Source organism: Moschus berezovskii, chromosome 18, assembly GCF_049115385.1.
Source record: "Moschus berezovskii isolate FMDL1 chromosome 18, NW_MosBer_1.0, whole genome shotgun sequence".
Taxonomy (NCBI): domain Eukaryota; kingdom Metazoa; phylum Chordata; class Mammalia; order Artiodactyla; family Moschidae; genus Moschus; species Moschus berezovskii.
In genome coordinates this window covers 63,433,061-63,450,872 of record NC_142477.1, presented here as the reverse complement: position 1 = coordinate 63,450,872, position 17,812 = coordinate 63,433,061, and the positions used below count along the sequence as shown (strand labels likewise).

The following is a 17,812-nucleotide window of genomic DNA, read 5'->3' as shown; positions in this document are numbered from 1 at the left end:
TAAGGAAATCTTAATAAACTATCCAGAATGGTTATCATATGTAATAAGATTCCCATTACATTGGTATTATAGAGATAAGGCTCACTAAAAGACTGCTGCTGCTGCTGCTAAGTCACTTCAGTCGTGTCCGACTCTGTGTGACCCCATAGATGGAAGCCCACCAGGCTCCCCCGCCCCTGGGATTCTCCAGGCAAGAACACTGGAGTGGGTTGCCATTTCCTTCTCCAATGTGTGAAAATGAAAAGTGAAAGTGAAGTCGCTCAGTCGTGTCCAACCCTTAGCGACCCCATGGACTGCAGCCTACCAGGCTCCTCCATCCATGGGATTTTCTAGGCAATAGTACTGGAGTGGCTTGCCATTGCCTTCTCCGATGGAGATGGCAGATGGCAGTCATTTATAAATACATGCTCCCTTTAGAGATTAAGTTTCAAACCTGTCCCCTAGAAATGCATGCTAAGCCCAACACAATCAGAAATCTCTCACTCTCGAGGCATCTGCCGCCAACCCAAGACGACACTGGTTCCAACCTCACCCCTGGCCCACACTGGGGTCACGTGAGTCTATGTGCGGAGCATCACAGAAGGATCAGGATCTGCCCAGGAGCCATCCCGACACAGCACTACAACCAGCACTGAGCCGCGTCCACCACCTCCCCATCCCCAAGGTGCTCTGGCTGCACACCCTGCAAGGCCAGGCAAGAATCCGGGGGCCGGAGAGTCCCCGCCTTCACAGGACCCACAGAGGGATGACCAGCTGGTGGCAAAACTGACAACTCAGGACCCACGGTGAGGGATTCTCCCCACGGCCTCACTGACGATCAGCATACCCCGGGAAGTCGGTGTGTAAGCCGAGGTCCCGGCAAGCAGGCATTGGTGTGGCTGAGGGGTCTCAGGAAACTACGGCTGGACTACTGAATTCAAAAAAACTTTAAATGAGTATGGGAGAAAGAAGTTTTTTCAGATGACAAAGTACAATCATGTTTGGTTTTTGTAATTCATATTAAAGCATAAAATTTCTTAAATACAGATAAATAGAAGAAAATTTAAAATACACTTAGTATACTACTTGTAAGATCATGGTTAATATTTTTCATCTTTTTCAATGTCTACCATGGCACATGTATGTAACAAAGTGGTATTATATTATTTGGGCTTCCTTGGTGGCTCAGTGGTAAAAAAATACACCTGCCAATGCAGGAAATGTGGGTTCAGTCCGGGGATCGGGAAGATCCACTGGATAAAGAAGAGGCAACCCACTCAACTATTCTTGCCTGAGAAATCCTATGGACAGAGGACTCAGGCTACATACGATCCATGGGGTTGCGAAAGGGTCGGACACGACTTAGCGACTAAACAACAGTTATTTATGATGTCTTGTAGTCAGGTCTCAGCATATTGAACATTATGTTGTTCTCAACATTAAACACCATCTACAACATTTAGTAGATATGTCATGTTTATTAGAGTTGACTTTCCACTGTAAAACAATCTTCTCTGGGCCCTGGCTTTTGATCCCTTTCTATTCCACAGCATTAACCATTTTTGCTTCTAAAATTTCTAGTATAAACAGAATTATGTTTAACCCTCTGGGACACATTGTCAGATTACTCTCTAGAAAGAATGTATAAAAGTGTATTCTCACTGATAGTATGTACATAAGACTGTCATTTCCCTCACCTGAAGAACACTTGGTAATATTATTTTTAAAACAATCTTTAACTATTTAAAGGGGGAAAAAAATACCTTGATATCTAATTGCTGTTTTATTTTTTGTACTTCTAGAATTGCTGATGCAGCTAAACATTTAAAAACTATGTTCAGTGATCATTTCTTTTTTGTTTTTCCTCTTCATGGCCTGTGCCAATTTTCTATTAAAGTGCTTATCTTTTTGTTATTGTTTTGTATGAAATCTTAATGAATTATTAACTCTTGGAAATATATTTTCCTAGTTTGTTATGATCTAGTTTTACTTATAAAAGTTTTTTTTTTAATACTATATAGGAAAACTATCTAACTTTTATTTCTTTCATTGGTATAATGTTAGGAAGGCCTTACCCACTTTATGCTTATGCTTTCAAAGTCTTTTTTTTTTAATGTAAACTCTATCTGAAATATATTTGCCTGCTTTGAGGAAAGGATTTATATTTATTTTCAGATATTACTGTTTTCCCAATACAATTAATTTATAATCCTAAATGGTACTTTTTAATCAGAAATTATCTTTTCAAATAATGAAATATTTTAAATGTCCTTTAGTCATATTGGAGACTTTATAAGTAGAGAATGGATAAAAAAAGAGGGCAATGAGATTTGTCCTTATATTACGTGAAGAAAATGACAGGGGCTAGGAAGAATAGACAAAAGAGGCATTGATAAAGAAATACTGGTAATCTTGTTTATTTGACAGATTTTAAAAAGCCAAAGGAAGCCTTGCTAGGAAAAAGTAGTGTGGTCAGAAGAGCAACTCTTATGAGAATGAAAATAATAGTCAAGGTGGTGAGGTGACTAGGGAGAGAGAAAAAAAAACACAAGAATTCTAGAGGCATTGAATGAAAATAGTGCGATTCATGACATAGGCAGAAATCATTAGGAAAAGGAAAAGGGAGGAGTTGATATTAAAGAGCATGACTGATAGGAAGTTGGTGCCTCACCATAGGAAAAGGAAGTAATGCTGAGTTAGAATCCAAAGAGAAAGGCCAAGAGTTCAGTTTTGACCATGCTGTCTTTTAATAGCAAAAATATTTCTGTATATGACCTCATGTGAAGAATCTTTAAATGCTGAATATAATTCCTATATGTAACTTTAATTTTTAAATTGGTGAAAATCAGCTGAAAGCAATAGAATACAGTACATGGTGCTGTACTATTCTTAGTCCTGTTCAACTCTTTACAACCCCATGTACTGTAGCCTGACAGTCTTCCCTGTCCATGGGGATTTTCCAGGCAAGAACACTGACATGGGTTGCCATGCCTTTCTCCAGGGGACCTTCCCAACCCAGTGATCAAACCCAGGTCTCTCGCATTGCAGGCAGATTCCTTATCGAGACACCAGGGAAGCCCTATAAAATTAACTATCAGTTCAGTCAGTTCAGTCGCTCAGTCGTGTCCGACTCTTTGCGACCCCATGAATCGCAGCACACCAGGGCTCCCTGTCCATCACCAGCTCCCGGAGTTCACTCAAACTCATGTCCATCGAGTCGGTGATGCCATCCAGCCATCTCATCCTCTGTCATCCCCTTCTCCTCCTGCCCCCAATCCCTCCCAGCATCAGAGTCTTTTCCAATGAGTCAACTCGTCGCATGAGGTGGCCAAAGTATTGGAGTTTCAGCTTTAGCATCAGTCCTTCCAGTGAACACCCAGGATTGATCTCCTCTAGAATGGACTGGTTGGATCTCCTTGCAGTCCACGGGACTCTCAAGAGTCTTCTCCAGCACCACAGTTCCAAAGCATCAATTCTTCAGCGATCAGCTTTCTTCACAGTCCAACTCTCACATCGATACATGACCACTGGAAAAACGATAGCCTTGACTAGATGAACCTTTGTTGGCAAAGTAATGTCTCTGCTTTTCAGTATGCTATCTAGGTTGGTCATAACTTTCCTTCCAAGGAGTAAGCATGTTTTAATTTCATGGCTGCAGTCACCATCGGCAGTGATTTTGGAGCCCCCAAAATAAAGTCTGACACTGCTTACACTGTTTGCCCATCTATTTGCCATGAAGTGATGGGACCAGATGCCATGATCTTAGTTTTCTAAATGTTGAGCTTTAAGCCAACATTTTCAGTCTCCTCTTTCACTTTCATCAAGAGACTTTTTAGTTCCTCTTCACTTTCTGCCATAAGGGTGGTGTCATCTGCATATCTGAGATTATTGATATATTCCCGGCAATCTTAATTCCAGCTTGTGCTTCTTCCAGCCCAGCGTTTCTCATGATGTATTCTTCATATAAGTTAAAGAAGCAGGGTGACAATATACAGCCTTGATGTACTCCTTTTCCTATTTGGAACCAGTCTGTTGTTCCATATCCAGTTCTAACTGTTGCTTCCTGACCTGCATATAGGTTTCTCAAGAGGCAGGTCAGGTGGTCTGGTATTCCCATCTCTTTCAGAATTTTCCACAGTTTATTGTGATCCACACAAGGCAAAATATGTTAAATATGATAAGAGTTATAAGCAAAAGGATTCAGACTGGAGAGAGATTTTTACCCAGAGGAAAGGTTTTCTTTGCGTTATTGCACCTCACTCCCATGTACAATACTCTGTTATAAATTTAGGAAAAGATCATCAGATTCCTGTATAAAACTTTAAGATGTCAGACCTGGGAGGCATCCTAGAAGTCAACTCCCGTCATCTCATTCCCTTCCCCCAGTATTATTGTTTGTCCTCTTAATGTACAGATACTGTAGATTGGATTACACAGTCTATATCAAGCCACTCATATTTCAGACACTCAAAAATGAATCCCACTAACTGTACAGCTTCTTCATTCTGGTGAGAATGAAGACAATTTTATTGTAGGTTCTTCAGCTCAGAAAGAAATAGCCCAGTATTATGCAGATTATAATGATTCAGCAGTTGATAATCTCTGAGAATTTTCATGCTCATATTTTACCACTGAATCTAGAGAATGAAAAAAGAAATAGGGAGAATGTCATCAGTGGGTCAAATACATGGAAAATGATGGAGGAAGCAGTCTGTCTTAAACTGGACAGAAGAGTGATGAAACTGGGACTGGTAGATACAGTGGTAAAATTGCAAAACTACTTAAATATCTGGATGGTGATTTAATCCTTTAGAGAGACATGGGAAGGGATGATTTGCTGAGCAATAAAGATACAACTCAGGGAGGGACTGAGTGTGAAGCCTGAAATCAAAGTTAAAGTCAGAAGGGAAATTAGGAGGGTAGATAATGTTTTTACTTTCATACATTTTGAGTTAAATGCTAGAGTGATACATCTAGGCTAAGAGATGGTTGGCAATAAAAGAGAGGATAAAGAATAAAAAGGAAGAGGTGGCCCTGGCCTTGTGAGCAAAAATAACGGCAACACCTCCTGAATCATTGCTCTTACTCTGGGCACCTGTGTTTAATTTGAAGGCCTCCATCCCTCTTACATTATGAGACCTAATGAGATCATGGCTGGAGGTGGTATGACTGAACTTTTTGTGGCTGAGTTATACACATTACTGTTTTATCCCCTAATCTTGGTGATGAAATCATTGTTTCAAATTGAATCAAAGTATCACTATGGCTGGCATGCAAGTTATTATTCTCAGTACAAATTTTCCTCTTTACCAAAAATGGTACTAACAACTTAGGATCCTATTCATCTGTGGAAAACAAAATGGAAAGAATATGAAAATCACTTTAAATCTCCTCTGGAAAATGACTTAGAAAAAGATGTTAATGTCAGATTTCTAAAATTCCAGATTAAATTGTCACTCTTTAAGTAAATTTTAGATTGAAAAATTATAAATTTTTGACAAGATATATTTTAAGTTTGGGAAACTGGTTAATTATGATATTTCTAAATGCTGGTTTCCCTCTGTCAGTAAATATAATAAAAATAATAATGAACAAAGGCCATTGTGGCTTATTTGGCTGAGTGTAGGCTCAAATTTCAGAGAAGGCAATGGCAAGCCACTCCAGTACTCTTGCCTAGAAAATTCCATGTATGGAGGAGCCTGGTGGGCTGCAGTCCATGGGGTTGCTAAGGGTTGGATATGACTGAGCGACTTCACTTTCACTTTTCACTTTCACACATTGGAGAAGGAGGTGGCAACCCACTACGGTGTTCTTGCCTGGAGAATCCCAGGGACGGGGGAGCCTGGTGGGCTTCCGTCTATGGGGTCACACAGAGTCGGACACGACTGAAGTGACTTAGCAGCAGCAGCAGCAGCAGGCTCAAATTTAGGATACTAGTACTCTGACTTCACTAAGGTATTATCTTCCACATACAAAATTGGCACAAATGAATTAAGCTCATGGAAAGAGGTGACATTTGTTCTTAATTTTTATGCTCTTCTCTCTGGTTAGTCTCCTACCCACGAGCATGAGCATCTCCATTTAGGATGTATGCCTGAAGAAATGTAGACATTTGAAGAAAATGTCTTTTGACCTCATGTTTGTGGTTTAGATTCTACTATTTGTTAGAAATGTTGAATTGTTGTAAGTGAAATTCAGTGGATAACAGTGGATGCAGGATCTAGTTCTAGCTCCATCATTGCACTTATGATTTTGGAAAACTGTTTTCCTAACACAATGTCTTACTTTCTTCTATAAAACAAAGCATAGTGCCTTAAGCATGGTAGGCATTCAGCATATATTCGTGACATTAAATACAATAATGTATCAGTCAGGACTCTGGTGAAACTAGCACAACTTCAACTTTGGCTAGCTTCTTCACTGAAGAGAATTTATTGGTTTATATTAACAAAGCCGAGGGAAGTATAAGAGTGGACCTAGCTTCAGGAATGGCTGGAATCAAGCACTCAAATACTTTCAAGACTCTAGCTCCTCCTCTGCATTCTTTCAGAGCAGTTAATTCCACTTGACAGGGAATATGGCCATCATCAGCTCTTATATCTTTATATACCCTTGTGACCAGAAAGGAAAGTATTCCTTTTGCTTACATTTAGATGTAAAAACTCTAAAGCTGAATTCTTCTTGGTTTGGTTGGGATCATGATTCATACCTTTGGACCAATTAATGTGCCCAAAAAAGTGAGTCCTGCAGAAATATGACACAGACACAGACATACACCTGAAATTGCATATATGAAAGTTCATTGATGACTTTAGGCATGGTATACCTACAAATATGAGATATATTCTTTTATTAAGATGTTTCTGTTTCTTCCCACATTAGCTCTGTAGAAACTGTTTTTAGGAGTAAAGGATGTCAAAGCAAGGGATCTCCATGTTTTCACAGACCTGGCTCAGGATTCCCATGTCTTCTGAATGAATACCTGGGCCATCTCTGCCCCTAGAAGAACAGTAAAGACTTCTGTCTTATGCAGAGCGTGATGTACATTTCTGGGAATCAGGAAACAAATCCCTTGCTCCTGCAGGGTGGTTTTATCACCAAACAATCAATTGAGGGAGAACCGCTCTCAATATAATAATAAAAATGGCTTCTGTTTCTTGTTTGTTGTGTGTCAGATGTTGTTAGAAGCGCCTGAGACCCTGTGACTAGCATATCTTCTCTTGGTTATGTTCAGGGTGATAGCTTGAATTTGGCCATAATGAAGTATCTATATCACAAAAACTGGCAAATGCAATGGATCAGGACTCTCTCCCTCCCACAGGGAGCCAGTTTTTAACATTTACCAGCATATGGCTTGGAGCTTCATATGTTACCTTGCTTAATCCTCATGAGAATCTCATGATTGGTATTGTTATCCTCATTTTAGAAATTAATTTTTAAAAATGGAGAAAAAGAAGTTTTGCATTGCTTGTTTGAACCTGGATTTGCCTGTTGCAAAGCCCATGCACTATACTCTAGAAAGCAGCTAACGTTGGTTTATCTTTTCCTTATGTATATGGAAGCAGTTCTTCTGTTTGTCATTTGTCACGTCAACAAACACTGAAATGTTAGCTCTTCTGGGAAGAGGAGGTAGTCCACTGATATAGTGCCTTCACTCTGCTGAAATCTCTGGCTGCACTGAGGGAATGCTTTTCTGTGTTTGTTTCACTTCCTGCTGCAGGTGGTTCATTGGGGACTGGTTGGAATGTAGCAAGACTTGTGATGGTGGGATGCGCACAAGGGCAGTACTCTGCATCAGGAAGATTGGACCTTCTGAGGAGGAGACACTGGACTACAGTGGTTGTTTAACACACCGGCCTATTGAAAAAGAGCCCTGCAACAACCAGTCGTGTCCACCTCAGTGGGTGACTTTGGACTGGTCAGAAGTAAGGAAATCTGAGGCTGTATGTTTTGAGATGTCTTAACTATCAGTACCAAAGCATTTAATATTAAGGACACCTGAGCGTGTGAGCATCTTAGAACTTAACAAGTAAGGACTGCATAACAGTGAATTTGGCCATGTTATATTTTTTTGCTGCTTGCCAGGAACTAAAGGCTTTGGGGGTCAGGAAATTCAATGAGAAACTAGTAATCAATTTGATTAAAAACAAGCCTGAAGTGAATTTGAAAGACTATTATAGTGAGTTAAGGTATATATGTATATATATATACACATATATATACCTTATGTATATTTTTCTTTTTTTTCTTTTTCTTTGCTATTATTGAACAGCATTTATAGGCTCAAAATGCATGATATGTTTATCTTTTTTTCAAAGTAATGTTAAAGCCTAACTATATAACTCTTACATATGAATTTGTTAATTTATTATCACATGTTATATATCTATATATTTTAATTGCTTCTGTGGAAGAAATATGGAGTTGAGGGTTATAACATATCAAAAAGTCAAATTCAGATTTAATCATTACCTCCACTTACATGATCAGTGAGGAAGATCTTTCTAAGATAATGTTTTTCTGGCATACATGTAAAAAGTCAAATATAATCCCAAAGTCTCAGAGAAATGGTCTTATGAAAAATGAGGTAAGAGGTAGAGTTAATTGACTCTTCATTCTGCATGAGACATACACGTATACATATTGTACCATTCTCTACTTTTCCTGAAGAGGAACTGAATCTTTCTCAAGTGTTTAGTGTTAGAAAGGATGAGTATCTGGCTATATAACTAAAGATCATTTTTCTAAGTTAGCAAAACAGGATGCATTTCCTGTTGGAAACATTATGGTACTTTCTTTAGGTATTTCCTGTAGACCTCATAAGTTTGTCAAAAAATAAACAAAAATAATTAAACATTGTTCTTTAGGAACCTATGGATGTAACTTTTCTCCCTGTGAATCTTACTACTTGAGTAGCCTTATTTTGCTAGAGGGCTGGGGTTGAAAGAGAGACTGTGTTTAAGATGGTACATGGAAATGGAGATTCTGACCAGTTGTGGTTATCTGTGGAATCTTTGGGAGAAGTTGGGAGTGTTCTCCCAAGTTTCCTGGCCATAGTCTAGCTTCAGTAATTATGTTCTGCCTACCTAACTTTTATTTTTGTTTCAATCAAATGTAGAAATATCCCCGGTACTATTCACTCAGTGGTTATGGAAAAGGTATGAACTCTTCTGTTACCTACGGTGGCAGATTAACTCCTAAATTCATTTGGAAGATAAAATCCATTGATAAAGAAGAGACATTTTACGGAATTGTACATGTTAGTAGTTGTTCTACTTGCAAGTCAGTGCCCAAAACCCTTGTAGAAATTCATAAATAGTTGTTGATAATGATGACAGCATTGTTACTGAAAAATCATAATGGGAGACCTGATGATTGGCTGCAATGTTTGAAGGGTTTTAGGCCAACTCAATAAGTATAATTGGGTGCTTTCTAACCTTATTGGGATAGGGACTAAGGAGAATTCAAAAGAATCTCATAAACTTGGAAAAATAAGGAATATCTATGAAAAGCTAGAGAATAACATAAGACAGTGTTTAACACAATGATGGATTGTATAAGTGATACAGAAATTCAGAGCTAAGAAGGTCAGAATAACCTGGAGTAGAATCAGAAGGCTTTTTAGTTGATGAGAGTTGAACTGAATATTGTAGGAGTATAAAATTTGAAGTAGAACTGAGAAACTGAAGAAGTATTCCTGTTAAGAGAAACAACTGAACAAAAACACAAAGAATATGTGGTGAAAGTAGGGTGGGAGGAAAGGATTTGTTTTAAAGAATAAATGGAAGAGAAGATTGAAAAAGTAGTGATAGGTTAAAGAAGGCTTGAATACAGAACTTTATACCACATCATTCTTCTGCAAAAAGTAGAGAAAAACAGACAAGTTCAAAAACAAAAACTAGAAAAAAACTTCTGCCAATCGCTAAAACAGCAAAACCTTCTCATGTGCAGACTCACTTCACACTGGTCTCTGGACCTACATTTTTCTGTGTCATTATATTTTTATTTTAACATAAAACACCAAATATTATCAACTTAAAAAACGGATTGTGTAAACTACTGTATATTTTGATTTCAAATACCATTTTAAGATTTTCTTCCTAATTCAACCTCATGTAGGTTGTAATTACCCTACTCTTGGCATTTCGATTCTCTTCTCTCCAGTCTTATAAGTGACTTGCTCAAATGATTCTATGAAGCTGTTAGGCACTCCTGGAAGCTGCCTGAAGAAATAAATGTAAGTGTAGGGGACTTCTAATCACATTTCTGCTATCTCTTTAAGATAGCTGAATCAAAGCTTAGGGTAGAGAAGTAGAGCCGAGGGCATGGAGTACACATGTTGGGACTATTACCGCCGCCCCCCGCCCCCCCAAAAAATTAGTGGGCTATTGTCTCCCTACAGGCAATGCAGGAAAACTATTCTGGGGTAAGCATGAGTCAGGAAATCCTGCCATTACCATCTCAAAGATTCTAGTTGAACATCATCAATACCATCATGTTGATCCTTTGTTCTGGAGGAGAGAGGATTTTTGCCCCATTCAGTCTCTCCTTTGTGTTTTCCAAAGGACAGGGTGTACTCTCACTCTTCCACTTCCCTTTACCACAAAACCTACCTCTTTTCTAGATGAATTAAAAATAAGTAAAAGTAAATAACATTAAGTGAAAAAATGTTTGAGTAGCTATGGAGAACAAAATGAGAACAAGGAGCCTGATCTTCCCAGAGGAATGTAACATCTCCCACTAATGAAAAGATGGGTTCCAGCAGAAGAGCAGTCTGTGTTCAGTCTCTTTCACTTTACTTTTGCAAAGATATTTCACACAATATCTTTCTGACACGCCCATGAAAACTTTCCTCCTCTTTCTGCCCCCTTCCCACTTCCAACTGTCAGCTGTCTGAGCTCTGCTAATCACAAGGGTGAGGTTCAACTGGTGAAAACATGTTGCAGTAAGAGGAATGTACCCTCTGACCTTTTCCTTTTCTTTGCTGGCTGCTCTCACATAAAATTTCCATTGTTGCAAAGCCAGGAACCATTTTCCCCATCAGTGAATCCCACCCCATGCTTATGGCAAAAAAAAAAAAAAAATTCAGCCAAATTACCTTCGTGGAAAATGACTTTTCTGCAGTCTTTTGTGGAACTAATGAAGCCATGGCTTTCCCATTTCCTACAATCTAGCTTCACTCCTGGGATCACCCATACTATGTTGGACTTAAATGGCCTTCTGTTTTTGCCCTCTCTTGGCATGTGACTCTGAAAGCATTGCTGTGTACTGTGGATGGACTCCAGCAATCCTTAGCCATTCTTTTGATGTATAAGAATGGTTCCTTTTGACTCCCACAGAGTACCCATTGAAAAAGGTCTGTTTCTTGTACTTATTCTTTGACAAGTGGATGACTGGCATCATACTCAATTGACTTTATGGGGTTTACATTTAGGTAGCATTACTTAAGAAGGATGGGGGTGGGGGAAAATCTACCTCCAAGTCATTCTTTGTTTTAGTAGATACTCGTGCTATCACCGTGTTTACGCCGAGGTTCTACTCTGGTGCCATAACTAAGTAAATTAAACCCACTTATCCAGAGAGAATTCAGTCTAACCCCAAAATGTTAATGTTTCTGTTCTTTATAAGTGAGAGCCAAATTATTTTCCCTGGTGTGGTTTCAAAATTTTTTCTGCAGAATGTGTTTTTGCTTCTTAATCGTAAAATGTTAAACTGAAGTACAAATGTATCTCTCATAAAAATCACCATCTATATCCAACTGAGATGAGAACAAAAAAACAAATGGTCTGATCAGATTTTAAATAATTGTAAGATTCTGATTATATGACTAAAAGAAGAAAGATAGATATTTATCTACAATAAGGAGAAATAATGAGAAATAATTTTACTAAAGAATCATTCTCCACTGAATTACCTTCCGCCCAGCTATTATAAGAATGAATTGAATGGATTTTGATATTTATAACTAGACTTTAGTCTAAAAAATGACTTTATTACTGAACTAAGTATTCAATTTCTAATTATTTCTAATGAATTTTACTGCATACTAAAAAAATGTGCAAAAATATGCCCTTTACATGAGTATAGACTAATATTGTCTCTAAAAAATGCTCTGAATCATTCATGATTAATTTACCACCTACTAATCATATGCATAATCATGGTTACTCTTGATTTTCTAGGATTTCTTGTTTTTTGGGGTAACTAAAACTGAAGATGTCAGATAGATAAACATCTTTATTCATCAGAAGGCTAGAGAGGCAAAGATGAAATGTAGCTTAAATAAAGAAGAGGTACAAAGTAAAAATAAAACCAAGCTGAGGGATGTCTCTGCTTGAGCATCGCTGACAAGGTCAGAAGAATTTGCAGGATGAAGCCCTGCTTAAATCGAAGCTAGTCTAAGTGACATCCTTGTGCCTTTATTATTTTTTACAAGCAATTTTTAAACAATTTTACAATCACCCTCTAGAAGAGTTGAGATTATGACTATAGACGTGTGATATTCATGGCTAGATATTCAGGGCTTGCGGCCGTTGTATTCACTGAATCCAATGTAGTTCTCAATCATTCACTATTTTGAGAATCCGGTTGAGTATCTCTTTATTTCCAGTGCTATAGGATAGAACATCCATGGCTTATTTAGTGGAGCCTGGGCTATAATTTTCTAAAATTATTTCTTGCCTCAATAGAAGATGTTGTATGTTAAGCTTTGCATATAACTTCACATTGTCCCACAGAGGATTTGTACATTTATCTTTCAGATCATTATCTTTTTCAGAACTGCCATGTGAATTTATTTGCACTGCTCAATACTTCAGCTTCCCACTAGTAAAATGAGTGTGAAAACAGCACTTTGTGAGGTTTCTGTGAAGATTAGGTAGATTATGATATGCAGAGGGCTTAGAACACTTAATAAATTTCAGTGTTGCTTTCTCTTTTTATTCTTCTCCCTATTGTCATCGATCTCATTTGTTTTGTCTTTGGTTCCCTGGGGACACAAATGAATGAATCGTCTGTCTTTGCATTGTCTGCTTCCCCTAATTGTAAACAGGACTTTGGCACAGGCTCTTAGGGAAGACTGCTAGATATCACTACAGTGTTCAAATAAGAGCAGAAGCTTCTTGCTATTGTAAAAAGATATTAGAATAAACAAGAGACTTATGTCCCAGGCTTTAATTAACTTTATTTTTTAATTGAAATATCATTGATTAACAGTGTTGCGCAGATCTCTGCTATACAGCAGAGTGACTCAGTTATACCCATATAAACATTCTTTTATATACATACATATGCTTTTAAAATATGAAGAGAGAAAGAGAAAGGCTTGAGTGCATTTTTCAATAAATTTTCCCAATATAGAAAATTAATCATAGCCTCAAAATATTTACTGAACACTAAACTGAATACTAAATACTAATCGGAATTCCTGGTACATCCTATATGTCTCTGCTCATATCCCTAAAGTCTGAAGTACCCCTCTATCCTTTTGTACTTCACCTCATTTATTTTTATAATAATTAATACTTATGTATTCATGAGACTTTGTTTCTATGAATGCTAAGAGCTAAAGTATGGATTAGAATAGAAGCCTTAAAATTTAGTTCCAGCTCTACCATTTGCTACCTGTTTAACCTCAATTAAGTTGTTTAGGCTTCCTGTAAAAGACTCAAAGATGTATATGAGAATAATGTATTGAACGTGTTTTGTGAACTGTGAAACTCTAGTGGAATATAAAACAGGAGTATCATTATCAATAATAATGTTAAACATGAGGAGAGTGACAGAAATTCTCTAAGACCATGTCCTCTAACACTGATACATGGTAGAAGAGACTTGTGTGAAGTCAAGAGGACCAAACACAAGTGGGGCAAGCCCAAGAGACTCAAATCAGGGTTCTATTCATTCTACAGAATGCATGATGGCAAGATAGTGTTGCATGTCTTAGTTTCTTGAAATATAAAGTAACACGGTTGTGGTGAGGATTAAATGAGATAATATATACAAAATTCATGGTGTAGGGTCTGACATCCAGGAAACACTCGGTAGGTGTTAACATTAGGTCTGCCATTTAATCACTGCATGTCTTTGTACCAATCACTTTCCCCAAGGTTGTTTCTTCCTTTTAAACATAATTGTCATCTCCTAGGATTTTTGTGAGAACTTTGTGAATTACAGCACTTGATGCCTATCCCTTCTCCAGCAGATCTTCCCAACCCAGGAATTGAACCAGGGTCTCCTGTATTGCAATCAGATTCTTTACCAGCTGAGCTACTAAGGAAGCCATTGATATCTAGAGTATTTATTAAATGGTGGCTGCTATCATAATTACCGTTATTAGTAGCAGCGGTAGTCATAGGAGTAAGTCTCCTCAGGTGGCTCAGTGGTAAAGAAACTTCCTGCCAATGCAGGAGATGAAGGAGACTCAGGTTTGACCCCTGGGTCAGGAAGATTCCCTTGGAGTAGGAAATGACAACCCACTCCAGTATTCTTGCCTGAAAACTTCCATGGACAGAAGAGCCTGGCAAGCTGCAGTCCATGAGGTTACAGAGTCAGACACAACTGAATACACACACACACACACACACAGAGTCATAGTAGTACCAGCAGCAGCATTAGCTTTACGCCTATCGAAGTGAGTCTGGAAAGGTAAGCAGAGCCTTCCTATCAGTGTATAGTAAGCATATTTAAAGAGTTTGCGTTTTTATCTTGAAGACCACTGTAGGATTTTTTTAAAAAATCAAAATAGAATGTAATCAGATATGTGCTTTAGAGAGTGGATTGAAGTAAGACAAGAGCAAGAAACAGGAGACCTGTTAGAAAGTTATTACAATATTACATGCAAGAAATGATGTTTGTTGGTAGGAGGGTTAGTGGCAGTGGAGACAGAGAAAAATCAACAGATGTGAGAGAGGTTTAGGACTTCAGGTTGTAGAACCTAGTGATTGATTATATGGGTAGAATGAAGCTGCAGCTGGAAAGAAGGATGCTGACTTGGCTGTAAAACATAACAACAGGTATCAGGAATTTCTCTCTTGACCTCTAAATCCCTAACTAAAGCCTTTTCGGGAACCATATTGGAAAAAAGTGGATGTTATTCTCCTTCAACTGTATCTTAATTAAATGTTTTCTAAGTTAGAGGAAATGCACTCTGTTGGGAACATTTCATGCAAAGATGGGCTCGATAAAGGACAGAAATGGTATGGACCTAACAGAAGCAGAAAATATTAAGAAGAGGTGGCAAGAATACACAGAAGAACTGTACAAAAAAGATCTTCACGACGAAGATAATCATGATGGTGTGATCACTCACCTGGAACCAGACATCTTGGAATGTGAAGTCAAGTGGGCCTTAGAGAGCATCACTACGAACAAAGCTAGTGGAGGTGATGGAATTCCAGTTGAGCTATTTCAAATCCTGAAAGATGATGCTGTGAAAGTGCTGCACTCAATATGCCAGCAAATTTGGAAAACTCAGCAGTGGCCACAGGACTGGAAAAGGTCAGTCTTCATTCCAATCCCAAAGAAAGCCAATGCCAAAGAATGCTCAAACTACAGCACAATTGCACTCATCTCACATGCTAGTAAAGTCATGCTCAAAATTCTCCAAGCCAGGCTTCAGCAATATGTGAACCGTGAACTTCCAGATGTTCAAGCAGGTTTTAGAAAAGGCAGAGGCACCAGAGATCAAATTGCCAACATCCGCTGGATCATGGAGAAAGCAAGAGAGTTCCAGAAAAACATCTATTTCTGCTTCATTGACTATGCCAAGGCCTTTGACTGTGTGGATCACAATAAACTGTGGAAAATTCTGAAAGAGATGGGAATACCAGACCACCTGACCCACCTCTTGAGAAACCTGTATGCAGGTCAGGAAGCAACAGTTAGAACTGGTCATGGAACAACAGACTGGTTCCAATAGGAAAAGGAGTATGTCAAGGTTGTAAATTGTCACCTTGCTTATTTAATTTATATGCAGAGTACATCATGAGGAACGCTGGGCTGGAGGAAGCACAAGCTGGAATCAAGATTGCTGGGAGAAATATCAATAACCTCAGATATGCAGATGACACCACCCTTATGGCAGAAAGTGAAGAGGAACTCAAAAGCCTCTTGATGAAAGTGAAAGAGGAGAGTGAAAAGGTTGGCTTGAAGCTCAACATTCAGAAAACAAAGATCATGGCATCTGGTCCCATCACTTCATGGGAAATAGATGGGGAAACAGTGGAAACAGTGTCAGACTTTATTTTTTGGGGCTCCAAAAATCACTGCAGATGCTGATTTCATCCAGGAAATTAAAAGACGCTTACTCCTTGGAAGGAAAGTTATGACCAACCTAGATAGCATATTAAAAAGCAGAGACATTACTTTGCCAACCAAGGTCCGTCTAGTCAAGGCTATGGTTTTTCCTGTGGTCATGTATGGATGTAGAGTTGGACTGTGAAGAAAGCTGAGCGCCGAAGAACGGATGCTTTTGCACTGTGGTGCTGGAGAAGACTCTTGAGAGTCCCTTGGACTGCAAGGAGATCCAACCAGTCCATTCTAAAGGAGATGAATCCTGGGTGTTCATTGGAAGGACTGATGCTAAAGCTGAAACTCCAATACTTTGGCCACCTCATGCGTCGAGTTGACTCACTGGAAAAGAGTCTGATGCTGGGAGGGATTGGGGGTGGGAGGAGACGGGGACGACGGAGAGTGAGATGGCTGGATGGCATCACTGACTCGATGGACATGAGTTTGAGTGAACTCCGGGAGTTGGTGATGGACAGGAAGCCTGGCGTGCTGTGATTCATGGGGTCGCAAAGAGTTGGACACGACTGAGTGACTGAACTGAACTGAACTACATTCATTGTGATGAAGAGTGTTCGTGGATCCTTGATTTACACATGAAAAATTTGTATTATTTTTCTTTCTCTCTATGACATGTCACCAGTTCAAGATTGCCCCTGACAAAGCTGCTCAGGAGAGTGTACTTTGTTCCTTAAGACATTCCCATCCCACAGCGAGTAGGTCTTGATTTACCTAAAAATAAATCAAAACCATCATCTTTCCAAATATATTTATATTTTGAAGATATTTCCAAATATCTTTAATTGAGTGCATTCTCAAAGTCCTCTGTTGGATTCTGAGGATGGGGTGAGGTTGTATATGAAGATGAAGCAGAAATGAAATGATTTTAAGCTTATAGTCTGATAGGAATGAGAGGACATACGAATTCATAATCATAGAATAGGCAGATGATAACTAGGGGCACAAGAATTTATATATTCTTACATTCTCTGTGATGTTACTTATGTTCACACGTCTGTTCCTGCGTTCAAACCGTGAGCTCCTTGAGATACAGACTGACTTATTCATTCTTAGGTCTCCCCTCCCGCTACAGTCTAGTATAGTTTCTGTAGGGAATTTGGTAGGAGTTTTTGAATGAAAGACGTAGAAACAGGGCTTCAAAATATTGTGGGTAAGGGTCTTACTTCACTGAGAAGTACAGATTTTAAGGAAAGGCTCAGATGTTCAGGGGAGAAAACTGGAGGACTTCAGTCAGCCACCACGTTGAGTAGGTAACTCTAGAGCACTCCAATTAACTTCAAAAAGAGGTAAATAATAGACTTTGTGACAGGAAGAAGGATCTTTTCCTCAGTGTGAAAAGCTTACTGGTCCAACTAAAGAATCATCAAATTCATTATGTTTAACTGATGGACAAGAGAATCCAGAGATTCTCTGTGCAATAAATCTTTACCTGTGATCATGTATTCTTAGCTACCGCATACTAAGAGTACATTTGGCCTGCTATATCTCCGGGTTCCACATCCACAGATTCAACCAACTGAAGATC

General features: G+C 38.7%; 1 protein-coding gene across 1 annotated transcript in view; it reads left to right on the top strand.

Annotated features, from left to right (window-relative positions):
• The window catches only part of ADAMTS6 (ADAM metallopeptidase with thrombospondin type 1 motif 6), a 304,548-nt gene that overhangs the window by 265,505 nt on the left and 21,231 nt on the right, over positions 1 to 17,812 (top strand). The window contains exon 22 of the mRNA XM_055421989.2: positions 7,700 to 7,904. Within this exon, the coding sequence (XP_055277964.2) occupies positions 7,700 to 7,904 (205 nt within the window). The remainder of the gene's footprint in view (positions 1 to 7,699; positions 7,905 to 17,812) is intronic.